The sequence below is a fragment of the Rattus norvegicus genome, chromosome 13, assembly GCF_021556685.1.
Source record: "Rattus norvegicus strain SHRSP/BbbUtx chromosome 13, alternate assembly SHRSP_T2T, whole genome shotgun sequence".
Classification (NCBI taxonomy): Eukaryota; Metazoa; Chordata; class Mammalia; order Rodentia; family Muridae; genus Rattus; species Rattus norvegicus.
Genome location: NC_141546.1, coordinates 103,972,632 through 103,991,223, shown reverse-complemented (window position 1 = coordinate 103,991,223; position 18,592 = coordinate 103,972,632). Strand labels below are relative to the sequence as shown.

General features: G+C 49.9%; 1 protein-coding gene across 3 annotated transcripts in view; it reads right to left on the bottom strand.

The window, feature by feature from the left end:
* The window catches only part of Ptpn14 (protein tyrosine phosphatase, non-receptor type 14), a 152,220-nt gene that overhangs the window by 21,764 nt on the left and 111,864 nt on the right, over positions 1-18,592 (bottom strand). For all 3 annotated transcript variants that reach the window (NM_001401364.1, XM_087581054.1, XM_087581055.1), the window contains 6 exon segments: positions 2,694-4,177; positions 7,618-7,696; positions 10,826-10,883; positions 13,451-13,533; positions 14,950-15,037; positions 17,882-17,970. In NM_001401364.1, coding sequence (NP_001388293.1) covers positions 2,694-4,177; positions 7,618-7,696; positions 10,826-10,883; positions 13,451-13,533; positions 14,950-15,037; positions 17,882-17,970 — 1,881 coding nt within the window.

Genomic DNA, 18,592 nt, shown 5'->3' with positions numbered 1-18,592 from the left:
ACAGTTGGACACCCTCGTGTCCTTGGCATCAGCAGGGGTGTGGGCTCCTCATTTACCTCTGGAGCACATCTCTTGAAAATCATTTTGTCTTAGACATTTAGGGACCAATGTGAAAAGGAATATTTGGATGTGAACGGAGGCAGTGCCAGTGTGTAGATGCCTATGAGTCCTACGGATGGAGTGGTAGCTTGGTTCCTTTTTTATTCTTTATTAATCAACTCCCAGCGGAGGCGTCTTGATGGAGCCATGCTGTTGGAGAAGGTGGGAGTGGGGTGGTAGGGACAATCTTGCATGAACTTCCTTGCCGCCACGGTGTTACCTACAATGAGTGGGAAGCCTTTGTGAGGGGCACTACCAACAGGATGACTGCTCAGGTGACAGGCTGACCCATGGACAGCCTAGGGTGCATTGGAGAGGAGAGAGAACCATGAGGTTATGATGGGCAGCCGTGAGGTCTCCACACCAAGCAGGCCCTCCGGATGACTTTGGATTTATTTGCTTATTAGCTGTTTTGTGAAAGGTAATTAATTCTCTCCTATCCCCTCTCCTTCGTTGAATTTTGAAATGCTTCAAATGTTTCGTGGCGGTTTGATTTTAAGACGGGTTCTAGATTCACTGCCCTGGGTGTCCTCAGAGCTTTAAGCAATTCACCTGCCTCTGACTCCAGAGGGCAGGGACTGCCTGCCATCCCTGGGAAAGGTTCACTAGCTACCTGGGGAGAACTAGACGCAGTGATAACTGAACCGGCCTCTTAGGTGCAAGCTGTCCATCATTTCCAAATCAAACTAGAAGGCCCAAGTTGGCTTGCTCTGCTCTCTGCACCTGACTCCCTGCTCTAGGCTGGAGAGTGGGAAGTGTCTTCAAAGTGGTAGCGGGAACAATGGCTGGGCCCTAATGGCAGCATTCTGAACCACACATCACACAAGAAACGACTGAGCTCTCCCTGTACCCACCCCTCCCACTCCAGTTCCCAAGGGCTTGAGGTTTCTCATAGTAAGGGTGTCTGATGTGGCTTCAGGAGCCTTCTTTCCTACTCTCCGTACACTGAGAAGCATGGAGGCTGTGTGGGCACCCCCTAGGCCAGCGAAAAGCGAGTACAAATACAGACTTCAAGACGAAGATTCATCTTGGGTGTTGGAGCCACTGGCAGGGATGGCCTTCTTGCTGGACCTCCTGGTGCTTCTCTGAGGTTAGGACACTGAGCAAAGGAAGTGGCCTGTGAGCTCCTAGCTGTATGAGGCCGGGTGAGGGGGTCTAACAGGGGAAATCTGCCGGTCGGAATGATCTGCCATCCTGGAATAAAACAGAACTGGGGGAAGGGACAAGCAGAAAACACCTCCTCACTCTTTCCTGGTTTGTGGGATGCTTCCAAGGGAGGACCAGCACCAGGGTCATGGCTGCAGGCTATTTTAAATGGCGATGACCAAGACAAGGCTACAAGACCATGTGCACATTGTTAAGTCTCAACTTGGCAGAGCCAAGCTGGAAGCTCAGTGCTCAGAGTGGTAGATTCCTGAAGCGACCTCGGCTGTTAAGAGGACTGGAGCCACGATGTGCTGAAACATCGTTTTACACCGAAGAATAACTTTCTTCCAAGCTGGGAAAGCTCCCTCCTCATGGTCCCCACCCCTGCATTTCATGCCATCCCAGGCCAAAGTTGTGGGTTTTTTTGTTTTTGTTTTTTGGAGCTGGGGACCGAACCCAGGGCCTTGCGCTTGCTAGGCAAGCGCTCTACCACTGAGCCAAATCCCCAACCCAGGTTTTGTTTTTTTTAAATCCCAGAGTCACAGGTACAAACTCTACCATTTCCCTCTCTGTCTGCAAAGGAAGAAGCATTAAGTCCATCCATGCTGCCCCTTGATGTCTCCACCCAGCTGACCACCAGCCGCCTTCAGGCTGTTCTAAAGTAACAAGGTTGGACTTGATCTCTGAACCCAGCAATGTGGCTTCTGTAAAACCGGCCTTCACTTCCTCCCTCTGGGCTGACTCCCAAGGATGAGATCAGAAGACTTAGCAATGAGCCCTAATGACCTCCAGCAAAGCAACTTAAATATGGAGTCTTCCAGAGTCGCTAACTGAAGTCCGGCTACCTGACAGCACAGCTGCGATGAGTGGAAAAGGAGTCGACCATACAGTTACATAACTGGATGGCTTTTTAAGGAGGCCAGGGTTTCCAGGAAAAGCAGGAATATTTTCTTTCCCAGCAGCAACTACAATCCAACAATATTCTCATTGTAAGAGGTGTTTATTTCCTTGTTTATACACATCTATCACCACGTGGTCTCGCCACACCCAACAGAACTAGCTTCCTAGGCTGGGCGCATCCCAGTGAGGGGTTATCTGTAACACCATCACAGCAGGAATCTTCGTATGTGGAATGCGTGCGTGGACGATGCCCGTGCACGAGTGTGTGAGCAGATCTGACGGGGACTGGAGCCCAGTAGCAAACTCCTCGGGAGCGTACCCAATCACTAAGATGTTCTTGTACCAAGTACATCGGCCACAAGCCAGGGATGACAGTGGGACAGAGGGGGTTATTTGAAAAGGCATCCCTGACAGCTGGTGACATCATCACTCCCGCCTGGAACGCCCACAGTCCCTTAAATCCCAAAACGTTCCCTGAAGCCTCCCTCCTTCAGGCCTCCAGCTCTGGGGCTTCCTACCGCCAGTGACCCGGGAGTGGGGACACTCACCCTAATCATCATCTCTCTCTCTATAATGCTGTCCTCCAGGGAGAACATCTCTGACACCGGCCTTTCCTTCACAGGTTCTTTCTTGACCCGCTCCTTCACGCTGGTTAGGTCAGGCTCAGAGATGGAGGGGCCCAGAGAGGCCCCGTTGACAGCTAGCTGCTCGGCCCGGGAGACACTGAGGGCCTTGGCTGGTCCATGTCTCAGCACCCTGGCCCTGGCCATGGCAGGAAGGAGGGTCCCCTGGTCCTGTCTCAGCGTCCCATTACTGACGCTTTTTCTTGGCCCTGGGTACTCAGGTGGGGGCCTGCTGGGAATGCGGGCCAGGGCGGCCTGCAGCTGGGCACTGTATTCTACTTTCTCCCGGAGCTCGGGAATCTGAGGTGCTGCCTCCGGGGCCTCCTCCTCCTCCTCGCTCTCACTGCTGTGGATCAGCATGGTGGCATCCGAGAAGGTCTTCTTGTGGTGATACTGGGGGAGGCCATGCACGTCGTGGCCGCCGGCCTCCTCGGAAGGGCCCTGCTCCCGAAGTGTGTTGCGTCGAGCCATGGGGATATTGAGCGACTTGAGCGTCATGGCCTCCATGCCTCGCACCATGCTGTTCATCACCTCCAGGCTGTGGCGTTTGTTCACCGCGCCACCACCCCCGCCATGGTGCTTGGTGGCAGTGAGGGGTTCGCTCACCTCCTGCAGAGACTGATGGACCACGGGAGAGCTGTCCTCCTGGAAGGTCTTCACAGAGAGCTGCACTTTGCGAGTTACCAGATCAGGGCTGCTGCCGCTGACGTACTTGTGGCGGTGGCTGGCGAGGTCTGGGGTGCTGGTGGCAGGGCGGGGCCTGGGGTAAGGGGGCGGCGGCCTAAAGAGATAGTTCTTGAGCATGTGGGCCGTGCTGTAGTGCTGGGCTCCTTGGAGCTGCATGTTGGCCAGTTCTGGAGTGCTCACTGTGTGCGAGATGGAGCCGGCCCCTGGCTTGCTAGGCATCGCACTATTTTGGGGGTTCACCTGGTCAGATGGACTAACAAGTTTGTGACCATAGCCCCCCTGGGGTGCGTACGGGACCGTGTAGGGGTGCCTCTCCCGCATCTCTGGCTGGCTGTACACCAGTTCCTCGGGCTGGTTGTAGGCGTGGGTGTTGATGATGTTGAGATTCCGCAGAGACCGGCTCTGGCTGTCCGCGTGCAGCAGCCCCCTCTTCATCTGCCGCATGACTGTCTCGTAGTCTGGGGTCGGCCTGTAGGACGGCACGATGATGGTGCTGTGGCGGTGGCTGGGGATGTAATCGGCCCTCATGATGTCACTTCCTGGGATGCTGAGGTTGGAGGACACTGGAGACGCCTGGATGAAGCTTTGGGAGCAGCTGAGGGAGTTGATGCTGTGAACGCTGCACACGCTGCCATTGGTGACGGTGCCATTCAAGTAATTTAGGTCCAGGCTGTTGTGAGAATTGCAGTACAAGGCTTCTTCATTCCCAGGAAAGATACTGTCTGCAAAAAGTCAAACAGAGCAGCGTGAAGCACCACATATATCACCCTGTCTCAACCGAGCTGTCCCTATATCCCTGGAGTGAATTACCGGAGCGTGTTCTAAACAGCAGAGTCGTAACCCTGTTCACACATGTCACAAAGGACTGCTCTCTGGGACAACATGCATAGGACATGTCAGAGGCATGTGAAGAAAGTGTGCAGAGTGGGCGACGCCTAGGCAGCCTCGACTTTGCTATAATTAGATCCAAACAATGAGCCACTTGTTGGGTAGAACTGGTCTCTTGTGCACAGCTTAGGGGCAAAACCGGATATCTGGGCCAGGAAGTCAAAGTTTTAATAGAGCGATAGACTTGAAACTGCCCCACCCTCAGAACCGCTGTGTCTGACTACATCTGAAAAGGGCTCTTAACCTAACGGATTGCTGAGCATTAGGAAAGCAGGGAGACTGACAGTGTGGCCAGCACCTCCATGGTTTCTGAGCAGAGTCATGGGTGGCAGAGTCAGAATCAGGAGCTTTTCAAGGTGCGCCTGAAACTGCCCTCTAGCTCCACCATCAAGATTACTTCCCGTAAAGGAAACAAAAGCTGAAAGAGGGTAAAGACCTATAAAAGCTATTTTCATGTGTATTTATGGTGTGCATGCATGTGGAGGCACACATGTATGTGGGGGCATGCATGATTTTGAAGTCATGCATGTTTGTGGAGGCATGTGTGTATGTGGGGGCATGCATGTATACGGAGGCATGCATGCATGTGGAGGCACACGTTTGTGGAGGCATGTGTGTATGATGTGGGAGCATGCATGTTTGTGGGGGTATACATGTTTATAGGGGCTTTCATGTATGTGGAAGCACACATGTATGTAGAAGTATGTGTGTATGTGGAGACATGCATGTATGTGGGGGCATACATGTATGTGGAGGCATGTATATATGTAGATGCATATATGTGGGGGCATGCATGTATATAGGGGTGTACATGTTTGTGGGGGCATGCACATGCATTCACATGGAGAAGCAACGTTTGTGCTGAGAAGCATCCTTGGCCACTCCTGTATGTCATTCACTCAGGTGGGGCTCTCAATTGGCTAACCTCACTAGCCCTCTTGCTCCGGGATCCCGCGCCCACCGTCATGGCTGGACGCAGTTGGAATAGCACCTTCACCTGGCATCTGTGCGTCCTGAGGCTCTCACTCTTGTGAAGCCAGTGAATTCACTGCTCCCCCGTCCAGCTTTTCTGTCAACTTTATATATGGGAAAGAAGGCGTGGCAATCTAGAAAGCACCTCCATGTGACTGGCAAGTCTGTGGGGCATTGCCTCAATTCATGTGGGAGGGCCCAGCTTCCTGTGGGCATGCCACCCTGGGCAGGTGGTCTTTGGTGGTCTAAAAAGGCAAGCTGAGTAAGCCACGAGAAACACGCCAGTAAACAGTGCCTGCCCGTGGCTTCTGCGTCACTTCCTGCCCCGAGTTCCTGTTCTAACTTCCCTCAGTGACGGAGCCTGACCTGAGCACCATAAGCCGAAATAAAACCTTTCCTCCCCAATTTGGGAGGCTTTGGTTGTGGTGTTTTATCATAGAAACCCCAGCTAAGACAACTACTGAGTCACAACTCCACCTCAAGAGCTACTAAAAGTCAGTTTCTGAGTTCAGGCCCACTCTGGATATCCAAAGTTCCTCTCTCACACACACGAGCGCACCAGGAAGCCATCTTCCTGCTGGTACACTTTTCTGAGCAGGGGAGACAAAGGAAAGATGAAGAAGAGAACCGAGGTCAGCAGCATCCAGCTGGGACTGGAGCGATGGCTCTGGGGTTAAGGGCACTGGCTGCAGTGGGGTCACAGACTTGGTTCCCAGAACCCGTATGGACGCTCACAACTGTTATAACCCAAGTTTAGAGGATCCGTCATGCTCTCTGGCTTCCATGGGCACTGAATTCAAATGGTATGTAATTCAAATGGTATACCAAACAATTTACATACAATTACACACATGTAAGCGCTCATATACATTTATAATATTTACTCATATACAATTAAGTAAACAAATCATAAAAAACAAACCAACTATCTGAAAAGGAAGGGTAGACAAAATTAATCAAGGCAGGAGGAACAAGAAGAGCAAGGTGTGAGGATTTATCCACCTCCAATGGGGTTTGGTCTCTTCCACAGACCTTTGGTAGCTCTGCTAGGCTCTTTATAAAAAGTGCGATCACACTCAACAGTCTCGTTTTAGGTTTCGTGCTCCGGCCTCCAAATGCAGCAGCTTCAGAATAGCTAGGAGAGGGTGACAGACACTGTGACTCATAAAAATTTATGGTTTGCTGATAAAGGAGATAAAGTGACCATAGCTGGGGTGACAGGCAGTTAGAAGTGACAGCCTGGCCCTGGATCTTCAGCACACGTTATAAAAATGCTAGGTGTGGTCTCTAGTGTCTGTAATCCCACCACTGCGTGGCTGGGAAACAGGAGACAGGAGGATCCACTCACTGCCAATCTACTTAACCGGCGAGTGACATGTTTAGTGTCAAAACGTGTGTCTTAAAAGGTGAAAGTAGCTGGAGGAAAAACACCCAGCATGCACCTCTGGCCTACACACATAAGATGTGCATGTATCCACACTTGCTGATGCACGTACACACAGGCACATGCATACATGCATACACACACAGAGATGTTTGTGTGTACCTACTGTGCTCATGCACAGACACACACACACACACAGAGAGAGAGAGAGAGAGAGAGAGAGAGAGAGAGGGAGGGAGAAGAGAGAAGATGTGTGTTTTGATATCTGAATGCTAATATCTGTCTTCCTACTTTCGTGTGGAAACAGTACTAGCTCAGGCTTACTGTGGGCATCAAATGAGACAACACACAGCAAGTCCCCAGCCTAACACCTGACACCTCGTGACCACTGGATCCATGCTCATTCTTGTCCCATACATGGCGAAAAGGCCTGAAAGGAGACTAAGAAAAGCACTGAATGATGAGGGTAAGTTTCTCCCAGTCACTCTATCACCATGTGGCTGCTCCAAGTTGCTGGCGTTGGCACTGAGCGTAAAGTGTGTGTCTGTGGAAGAGCTGAACTGTCCATCTCCAGCCCTGGCCCACTAAGAATGGGTAGAAGAGAAGGAAACAATAATACAGCCTTCACTTTGCTGGTGCGGGGAGGGCTTCTTCTCAGGCAGCTAATGTGCTGAAGGTCACCACTTAGTCATCAGACAATGACAATGTTGCCACTGTGATTAGACAGCAACAATGTTGCCACCTGTGGCCAGATGACAATGTATCCACCATGATCAGACAAGGACAATGTAGCCACAGAGATCAGACAATGACAGTGTTGCCATCAAACCATCATTGACACCTTCAAGCAAGCTTCTGTGCTGGGCCCTAGGACCCAGCCTTTTGTCTTTAAGAGGCAGGAGGAGGAGCTACAGTTACCTTGGGAAGTATGGGTCTCCGAGTAGTGCTCACTGCACTGGACATGCATGGGAGGCAGGATATACGGCTGCTGCCTTGGCTGAAACAGAGAAAACAGAGCTGGGGAAGCCTGGAAGACTGTTGAGAGATGCTAGAAAGCCACCCAGACACCCAGGGAAGCACGCCATATCACTGTAGGTCATCCTTCTGACCCACCCACTTCCACAGACCTACGCTCCCATCTGGTAGTGAAGGTCAGGGCAGCTAAAAGTGGTTCAAGGCCAGAGAGAAAAAGCAGCCATCATCCAAAGTCACGAGCAGCCATCTGACGCTCTCAAGCGTTGGCCTTCAGAACCGACGTAATCAAAGAGACGGAAGATAATTTGCTTTGTTCTGTCCAAAACTGGCTGCCTCCCAAGTCCACACATTCCTTACACAGCAGCAGAACCCATGGTCCCAGGTTAGAGCACCAGGGAGGCTCCTGTAGGGTCAGGGCTGCACCCAGCTTGGCCCAGTGGTGATTTTACACATGAGTCCAATGTGTGATACCCACAGTGTCAATGGCACTGCAGAAGAAAATGTGGCATGGGCCAGGCAATAAGAACACCCTCTGAGCCAATGTAGATCTTTCCCACAGAGTCTTAAACGTAGCTGTTTAGACCAGTCTGACCGACTTCTTGCTGCAGAAGGCACACTTCTTGTGTGGTGGGGGGAGGGGAGATTCAAACATATAAAGCACCAGAGAGGACAGTGTGCCTCTAGCTAGGCTAGCCTTATACCTCTGATCTCAAGATAACTGATGCAGAAGCTGGGCTTGTTGGCACACACCTTTAATCCTAGCACTCGGGAAGCAGAGGAAGGCAGGTCTGTGGGCCTTCAACGCCTGGTCCATATATCAAGTTTCAACACACCAAGTAAGTAACAAGGAAGAACAAGAAAACAAGGGATCCAAAAGTCAACAGGAACCAGAGAGGAAAGAAACACAGGGATGGAGTGAGAGAGCCCCAGGTGCGAGGGGAGCTGGAATTTCTGAGCAGCCTGCAAGTCCTGGGGGATGGTCTTGGAGCTGCCATTGCAAAGTGTTCTCCCTTTTGTTGATAACACATAAACAACTAAAATTTCACACAGTGGGCACAGACTGTCTGCTTTATTTACTGAGAAAGAACCAGGACAAAGCCACGTGAGAAACAGAAGCAGAAGCACAAAGGAGCTTCGCTATGGCCACCTCCTGCTCCTGTTAAATCAATAAGTGGCTTCATGAAGTGCACTAAGTTTACAGTGAGAACCAGTAATAGCTAATTTAATTTCTTTTTCTTTTTTTCTTTTTTTTTGGTGACAGGGGAGGGTGTCGGGCTACATCCACCTAAGGTCACCCACCCTTTATATGTTTGAGAAATGCTCTTCTACCAAAAACTATGTCAATGACCAATCTATTCTTATTTTATTTTATTTTATTTATTTATTTACTTTAATATTTTTCTCCCAGATCAGCTAATACAGAAATAAATGCCACAGCGCAGATGTTCTAGCTCAGTTTCCATTGCTGTGGTAAAAAAAAAAAAAAAACCAAAAAAACAAACAAACAAAAAAAAAAAACAAAAAAAAAAACATGACCAAAAGCAACTTGGGGGAGGAAAGTGTTTATCTGCTTACAGGTCACAGTCCCCTGAGGAGATGAAGGTGGGAACTCAAGGCAGTAGCTTGAGACAGAAACCATGGAGGAACAGTGCTTGAACAGTGCTTCCCGGCTTGCCTTGGCTTGCCCAGACTCACCTGCACAGGGATGGCACCGCCCACAGTGGGCTGGGCCTTCCCTCATCAATTAGCAGTGTAGAAAATGTCCTACAGACATGCTCAAGCCAACGTAATGGAAGCAAGTCTTCAAAAGAGACTGTATGTCAGGTATATCCAGGAGTTTGTGTCAACAACAACAGCAACAACAACAACAATAACAACAACAGCTATGAGAACAGGCATCATAAAAGAGAAAGACAGATTTGCAAGGAAGTCAAGATGCATATCAGCAAGCACCATGAAAACTCTGTAGTCTGTCGTCTCGAATGTAAGGATAGTTCAGACCTACAGAGCTGGGTGAAGAGAGAACTCAGAATCCAGACCCCTGTAGACCACCTCATCCAAGTCAAAAAGGGAGGTTCTGTGGATCCCAAGATTGTCTGAGAACATGGGGTCTGTCATCATAGTTCACAGGTATAAATGACACTGGGTCTCACTGACAAGAACAGCAGATGCAGACAAAAGGAAGACAGCGTTAACAACGGAGAGAGGAGACCAGTGTGTGAGCAAATGCCTTGTGCTCCAGAGAAAGACGCAGTCCTTCCAGATCGCCGAAGCGGAAGACCACGGGAGATAGTCACACCAACATCAGCAACAGCCACACAGGCTTAGGAATTCCCACGGGGCTCAGCTCTAGAATTCTAAGAGTCTGTGTTACGCTCTTTCTCAGGAAACAAAACAAAGCGAAAGAAAAATGTCCTCCAAACTTTCTAAGAGGGAAACTGAAGGCAGGCAAGGTGCACATCGGATACTTGTGCAAAACTCCCCTATGATGTTCCTGCCTATCGATCCCAAGGACCTGTGCATGAGGCAGAGTAGGAAGGCCACACGTTTGTTCTGACTCTCTGTAAAAAGTCACACCTCAAAGAGCTTTGACAAGAGAAACGGAAAAGAAAGCACAGATCTATCCTGTCACCCTTGTGTAATCCTTAAACACAGAGAGCACGGAGAGCCTACAGCCGAACTACAGCTGTGCTTCCCAGGCACGTCACCAGGAAAGAGAACAGCTTTTAACAAGTAAGAAGATCAGCCGAAGGCAGGGGCTGATAGACAAAGATTGGAGATTAGGAAATGCCCCAGCCAACCAATCCATTCGATGTACTGAGCCCGTGTTTGGCTGCGGTTCATGTAAAAAGCATTTTTCTGGCTGGTTTGCTCCGCTCTATCTACGGCACTCACAATTGGCTCATGTCAGCAGAAAGATGGGCAAACAGTATGAAGGGATGACTAGTCTAGCCTGGAGGAAGCCGGGGGAGCACCTCAAACCGCATGTAGAGAGGAGAGGTATCCATGGGAAAGCGGAACACAGCAGACATTACCACATCTCCTGCAAGTGAATGATGACCTCCTTACTTCCAGCAAATCTCCCCTGGTCATGGCACCCTTAGAAACCTTTATGCCAACAGCCAGACCACTGACTGAGGAGTGTACTTACCAGTGAGGAGCGGCTCCAGGTGGGCTGGCGTCTGATCGGTGGTGGAGAATTTGACTGCCTATATGAAAGATTAAACATGAGAACCATCACTATTGCTGATCAAAAAAACAAATGTTCAGAAAGACAAGGAAAGGTAAGGAGGGGACGGGTCAGACCAGTAAGGTATGCCTCCCAGCATACAGTTCACACCTGCACACTAAGCACACACAGCACACACACAATTCACACTTACGTGCACAGCACACACAGTTCACACCTGCACACGCAGCATGCACAGTTCACACCTGCACACACAGCACACAAAATTCACACCTACATGCACAGCACACACAGCACACACAGTTCACACCTGAACACCAACACTGCAAACTCTTTTGCCATTCTTCTTTTATCTTCAAGATGTTTGGAACACATATTTCTGTAATCCTTCCCTCGCTATTGCTGGGTGAATAAGGCTTATTTCTATAGAAACAGCATGGGAGAAATAAAGACTGGAAAAACCTCACAGCACATGGACTTTTAAAACAGTGCCCAGTGTGTATCTGTGTGCATAGTAAAAATACTTTTAAAATGCTTCCAGTTTAAATAAAATTCCAAAATAGAGAAAATATATTTTCATTTTTGAGCCCATAAAGTATACGCTGCAAATGTTTGCCAAGCCAGAGGTCTTACCTGCTTGCTTTAAATTCAGTTCTGATGCTGGGGCGTCAAAGCCAGTGAATGCTGGGCAAACATTCCATAACTGAGGTATGTCCCCAACCCAGCAAGTCTGTTAGAGAGAGCGTACCCCAGCATCGATTGAACAGCAACAAGAAGAACAGAGGGTATCCATTCTAGAGAGCAGGTATCAGGAAGTCCCAGGGCCACCGGGTGTTGAAAGCAAAATGAAAAACAAAATACAGACTTTTCACTGGGCTAAAATTCCTCAAAGAAAGACTCTCCTTATTTGGAGATTTCACCCTTCTACCAGTCTGCTGATAAATATCTTTGCTCCGGTGAAACCACGGAGATAAATGCAATGCTGTTGAGCCTTTAACAGCTGGGCAGGTTCAGTGTTAGCATCCCCAAGTTAAGCATGGTCCTCCAACTCTTCCTCCCCAGGTCAGAGTGGGGCATCCATCTGGCAAGAACCAGTTCTGCAGGAGCAGACGCTGCAGGACAAACCTGAGTGGCTCGTGAGTGGACAGCCCTGGGTGGAGGAGGAGGCTGTTAGGACAGTTCAAGTTTTGGAAAACTCTGGAGGGACACTCTTGACCTGAGATCACAGAGCTCAAAGTGTGTGTGGAGGAGAGGAGGTGTAAGTGCTTCTTCCCTTGCAGAAGAACAGGGTTCTTGATTTTCAGCGTCACAGTCACACGTACTGTTCACGAATGCCACTCAACACAGACCACGGAAGACACGCTAAGCACAAACACAGCAATGGTCCATTTGCTGAGAAACGGTTGAACCACGAGACCGGAACTAAGAAAGGGGCTCACATCCACCACACAGGAGGCAGCTACAGAATTCTTGAGGGTGTCAAGGCCACCAGCCAAATTCGAAGGCAAAAGCAGACTAGGACCCTTTGCATGGGGTGGTTCTGACAGCCTGTCTGTGGGAGACAAGGTTATGCCCTTGCTTGGTCTGTAAGGCAGCTTTTCTATCTTTGCTGGTAGGCCTAGACTATGAGATGTACGAGCTGTACTCTTAGATCCTCGCAGTGGCCAACTGCAGTGCCTGATCTGAAAGATGCCATGGGGTGTGGGAGAAGAAAAAGTCTGCCTTGACCTGGGGATTCAGCTCTGAGCAGCTGCCTGCTCCAGCGGTACGTGCTGTACGGCAGTAGTCTACCCCGCTTGGCTATGCCCACTGTGGGAGTGGAAGACAGCTTCTCTCTGGCATTTACATCCCCGATGCTCTTTGAACCAAAATTAAACACCTTGGGGGCCCAAGCGGCAAACGCGCTCTGCTGAGGGCCGCCTTCTAAAAGCAAGCGAAGCAAAGGCAACAGCAGAGTTGGGCCCCGGCACGCCATCGTCGAGGTCAGGCCACGAGGAAGTGCCCTCAATCAGACTCAGACTTATCATCTTTATGTCTGAACTAAATTAACAAGACACACAGATGCGCGCCATCTCAGAGTGCCTTCCGAATCCCCCTCTAATTACCCTGGCCCCTCGTTTGCAGTCAGATGGCACGACCCAGGAGCGCACGCAGGGTTAGCCAACTGTGAGCAGAAACAGGCCGAGCTGGCGACTGCATCTTCTCTTTTAAGTTAGCTCATCACGCCGCTCCCCACTTCTGAATATAGCCCGCATCTAACACGGAGGGGCACCTGGGCAAATTGGGAGCAGTTAGGCTCTTCCGAACCCAGAGCCGAGTGCCGGGAAGGCACTGATGTGGCCCACCCATCCGGGAAGTTAAACATTTATAGTCAATTTGGGAATGATTGTCTCTCTAGGCACATGGATTGCAGTAGACCGCACTTAAAACTTCTCTCCCTCCTGACTGCCTTTAGTCTCTCCCTACGGCCTCTAGAAGGATCAAGGGGAAAGAATGAATGGGAACCGGGGACCGCAACCTCGCAGAAGCACTCAATTTAATAGGACCGAGCCATTCTGAGAGGCGGTGAACGAGACATTCACTTACTCAGTGCAGATCTTGTTCTGTTTGTAAAATTTGTGCCGTGTGGTAAATAACCGAGAAATATACTTGGCATTTTCAATATCATCCTTGAAAAAGAAGAAATGGGGAAATAAACATCTGTTTGACGAGATTATTCAGTTCACAAATATTGTTCCCTACAGGCATCCATCTATCCCGTCCCCTTTCGTGTGGAGAAAAAAAAAATAATATTCGGGCCAGGAAGTGGTTCAACCATTGAGTTTAGTGGGCCTGTGCTACCGTGGTCCAACAACGATGGTAGAAAGGTCCATCCATTAATGAATTCTTTGCACTAAAGATCCTGGTTCTGCATCAATGAACTGACAGGTTCTCACTAATTCTAAAGTAGAACTTTAAAAACAACTGAATCAAGGCAGAGCCTTCCAATAAGACTAATACCATTCAACCAGAGACAGTGTGGTGAGGGGAATAGCTTTGGTTCCTGAGGAGGTCCTCAGAGAGAGGGTCAAGTGACTCCAGAGAGCATGGGCTGAGGGACTAAAAGATCCAGGTCGGCCAACAACAGAAAATGCAATCTGACATAATTAGGAGTCACTTGAAGAAGACAATTGTGACCAGAGTGTCCTGACATGCTGGACAAACTTGAATCTTATTTCAAAGCCAGCGGGAACATTCAAGAAGTCATGTGGGACCAGGCAAGTATTAGAAAGAATGTATTTAACAGCATTGAGTCCCTTGGAGTGTGGGTGTGTCTAACATGCTACCAAGGGTGGCACGGGCCCAGGATACCTACGAATGCAGTCCAACTCTGACGTGATGAGGGAGGGGAGGTGTGTGTGTGAGAGCGTGTGTATCTGTGTGCCTGTACATGTGTGTTAGTGTATGTGAGTGTGTGTCTGTGTGCCTGTGCATGTGTGTGCATGTGTGTTAGTGTATGTGAGTGTGTGTCTGTGTGCCTGTGCATGTGTGTGTGACCATGTCTGTGCATGTGTGTGAGTGTGCTAGTGTGTTAGTGTATGTGTGTGTGCATGTGTGAGTGTGTATATCAGTGTGCCTGTGCCTGTGTGTGACCATGTGTGTGCATGTGTGTGAGAGTGTATGTGTTAGTGTTTGTGTGCATGTGTGTATCTGTGTGCCTGTGCATGTGTGTATGACCATGTGTGTGCATGTGTGTGAGAGTGTGTGTGCTAGTGTGTTAGTGTATGTGTATGCATGTGTGAGTGTGTGTATCAGTGTGCCTGTGCATGTGTGTGACCATGTGTGTGCATTTGTGTGAGTGTGTGTACATGTGTGTGTTAGTGTATGTGTGCACGTGTGTGTGTGTGTGTGTGTGTGTGTGTGTGTGTGTATGCATGCCTGTGAGAGAGACTTGATTATGCAGTCCTTGGGTGTAGACTTCACAGATGACAATGTGTCCCATCAAAAGGCTGGTCAGGTACATATTAGGACATGGAGAATCAGGGAAGGGTGTTGTTAGCTTAAAATATGCTCCCCCCCCAAGCTGTGCAAGCCCCTGGACTCACTGTGTGGAAGAGTGCGGTCTCCTCCTTGTCAATCAGCTCCAGCAGGATGGCTGCTTTGCTGTGGGTAACAGTCCCGATGTCATTCCACCTGGGCCAGACATGTGACAGGCTTACTCAAACACGGTCCATGTACTCACCATGATTTAACTACTCTTTCTTTCCAGTGAAAGCTTAGATAGTCCGCCTCTCAAGAGAGAAAATGGAGAGAAATGCAAGTAGGTGCCTACTCACACAGGCAAGAGTTCAATTTAAACTATACCTGCAGTGACATAAATGAAATGTGACATACATGAAATGTGACATACATGAAATGCGCTTTTCCACATGGGCAGCTAAAAGAAAACTCCGAGAAGTTCTTGTCACCTTCCTCCCAAGTTTCTCACTGACAAGGCGCTTCCCCCTGAATGTCTTAAGGACCCCAACATGTAGTAAAGTCGTGTTGCAATGTGCACACTCACTGTACCGCCTGGGAAAACAAGGTCCAACGGCTGCATACGCCTTCCGCACAGTGATCTAAGCACATGCATGCACGCCTCCCTGCCTGCCTTCAGAGACTCGGCTACGACGCGTGCAGGAGACTCACTCAGTGCATGGACACCAGCATGAAGGAAGACAGAGAATCCACCTGTGTATGGGGCCTGGGGCCTGCCAGGGTCTGAGGAGCCTAAACCTAGAAGCAGGTGCCAGACACCAGGAGAGAGAAATGCTTGCTTCCCATTCTGCTCGGAGACAGGTGCCCGCCATCGTCTCAACACTTAAGCTTCAGCTGATGCACCAGCTCCACCATGCTCAATGAATTGTCTCCGGTCTCTGCTGAGTTTCCTCTCTCTCTCTCTCTCTCTCTCTCTCTCTCTCTCTCTCTCTCTCCCTCCCTCTCTCTCTCTCCCTCTCTCTCTCCCTCTCCCCTTACCCCCTTCCTTCCTTCTTTATTATTTTTAAAAGAGAAGGTTTCAAGTATTTCAGGCTGATCTGACACCTACCTACCACGTAGCTGAGGGTGACGTTGAACTCCTGGCCCTCCTGCTTGCAGCACTGCACACTGTATATACGGAGCTGGAGACCGGCTTCTTGCTCTCAGGCAAGCAGTGCACAGTCTGCGCTCTATCCCCAGTGCGTCAAGACTTAACTCTGGCATCTCCTGCTCTAGCAAGCCCTTCCTCATTTCCTACCATGCTCCCAGAGAGAAAGAGCCTGCTGGAATGCTCACTCCTCACCACACATTAGATCTCTCACAAGACCCCAGAAGACCATGGGCTCCTCGCCTACTCCCTGCACTGAGGCAGCCTCTTAACACAGAGTTCAAGTCTCACATCCTGAGGCAGAAAAATCAGCTGATTCACTCCTCCTTGGAGCAGATTCCACATAGGCACTAGTGAGAACCTGACTCTGAGTCAGGGAGGGGCGAATTCTTTATCTGGGGTTTTCAGTTCCTCCCAGTCACCTGCCCATTCCAGAACAGCTGTGCTCTGCACCTGCGTCTAGGAGTCCTCCCCTCTCCATGTGCTCCCTGACACAGACACCTGGCTGAGAAGCCACCTGCCGCTGCTAGGGTCTTAAGAGACAGGAGGTATCTTCATGCTTCCAGGAGAATTCCTTCAAAACAACTGCCAAAACTCTACAGGCGGTCCTCACCCTGTGCCCGCCAGGGAACAGCATCTGGGGGAATCCAACCCTGACTGGGGCTTCCGGTTCTGACATCTGTACATGACGGTTTGAGTTCAGCAGCTCATGTTTGTGCAGGGTGCTCACTTTGTGTGTGTGTGTGTGTGTGTGTGTGTGTGTGTGTGTGTGTGTGTGTTTTATCCAGGGGACAACCTTGGGTGTCACTCCTCAGGCACCATCCATCTCCATCCATCTTGGCTTTCAAGACAGTCTCTCTCTGGTCGGGAACTTGCAAGGAAGTTAGCCTAGCTCACCATCGAGCCCCGGAGCCACACCTCCCAGCTCAGGGGTCACGACCTGTGCTACCGCACCCAACATTTTTAATCTGGGTTCCAGGGACAGAACTTGAGTCCTTGTAAGATTTTACCAACTGCAATATCCTTAAAAGTGTAAGTCCTAAGGTCTCTCTCTCCTCTTTCTAGCTTCAAAGAGCAAGGGAGTGGGGGGTGGGGTGGATGACATCATCAACCAATGGTACAGTGGGATCTGGGTGAGCAATGCCAATCAGGACGGTTTGGGTTGGAAAACTGTAAACACGCAGCTCTACCCGATCCAGAGACCTTGTTCTTGAAGCTTCCAGGCCAGGAGGGGTTTTGCCTGCTTCGACCGTCATTGACTACCTGCCCTGGACACACAGCCACACTCATCAGAGGCTCATGCAAGAATGGTGTTCTGTCAATCCACACAGGGCCACACCGCCCTGGTGCACAATGAGCAGATGTGACAGAACCTGTAGGCAGCCATGCATAGCCATCTGGCGGACAGGCGCGGAACCGGAGACAGTTACCACATCCCTGCACAGGGTTGGCTTGCACTAAACAGAAAAGAAGGTTAAAGGGTCCAAGTAATTTAAATAGCATACGCGAATCGATTAATTTGTTATCACAGACCGAGTGATGCTGAGATGCACTTTATGTCCAGCACATGGTCAGACAGAGGGGGCGGGGCCTCGGGAAGAATGTGGTTTGGATCTAAATGAACATAGACGGTTCCAACAGCGGGAATCAGCAGGGCCAACTATGGAACCTGCTTTTCCCCCTTAAGATCTGCCCCACTGACTCAGTGAACTTGAAATGACTACATTCGCTGTAGTCAGGAAGGTTGAGCCTCCAGGAAAAGCACTATCGGTTTCTCCCTAGCCCCATCCATCCTGAAGGCGTCTAATTTCATCAGAACTGAGAAAACGAAACTCACTCCAGTCTGGTGTGGCTGTGGCATGGCAGTCAGTGGCCTACGGCCTGTGAAGGGCAAGGAGAGGGGAAGAGATTACCTGTATATTACTGCCTGTCTTCCAATCCTGTTCCTCACGAAAATCCCCATAAAGAAAATGCCAAGGTGCATGCTGTTGCCATGACTGTCCTGCAGGAGATCAACAGAAGGCATCTGTTACCGTTGTGACCTGACCACGCCATTCACAGTAGCCAAGGTCATCCAGCCTGAGAGAGAAGAGTGAGGAAGGGGTGGGGTGGGGTGGGGCGTGCATATGTACCACAGAGTGGGATGCCGCGTGCACTTTAAGTTGTACACTCTGGCATGTGTCAGTGGACGCCGTTATTCTAAGTGAAGTGAGAAAGGCACGGGGAGACAAACACTGAGTTCCCTTGGAAGGAGTGGACCTCATCAGAGCAGAGTGCAGTGGTGAGGGCTGCAGGAGTGAGGAGATGCGGGCCAAGACAAAAGCTATGAATGAATGAATGAATGAATGAATGAATGAATGAATGAATGAGACTGTGAAATGACACGTGAGTTAGCTTGACCTTGCTGTCCTACATGCATGTAGATTTCCATAGATTCTATACCTAACAAATACCTATCATTTGTCATTTTAAAAATACAGACACAAAAGCAAGGGACAGCACCAGCTTTAAGCACTTGTCTGTAGCCTGCCCACCATCACTCTTAACAGTCCAAACCCATAGATGGAGTCAAGCAACAGAGCTGGCTGCTTCCCAGCCAGCAGGCAGCGGGGTGGGATCCCCTG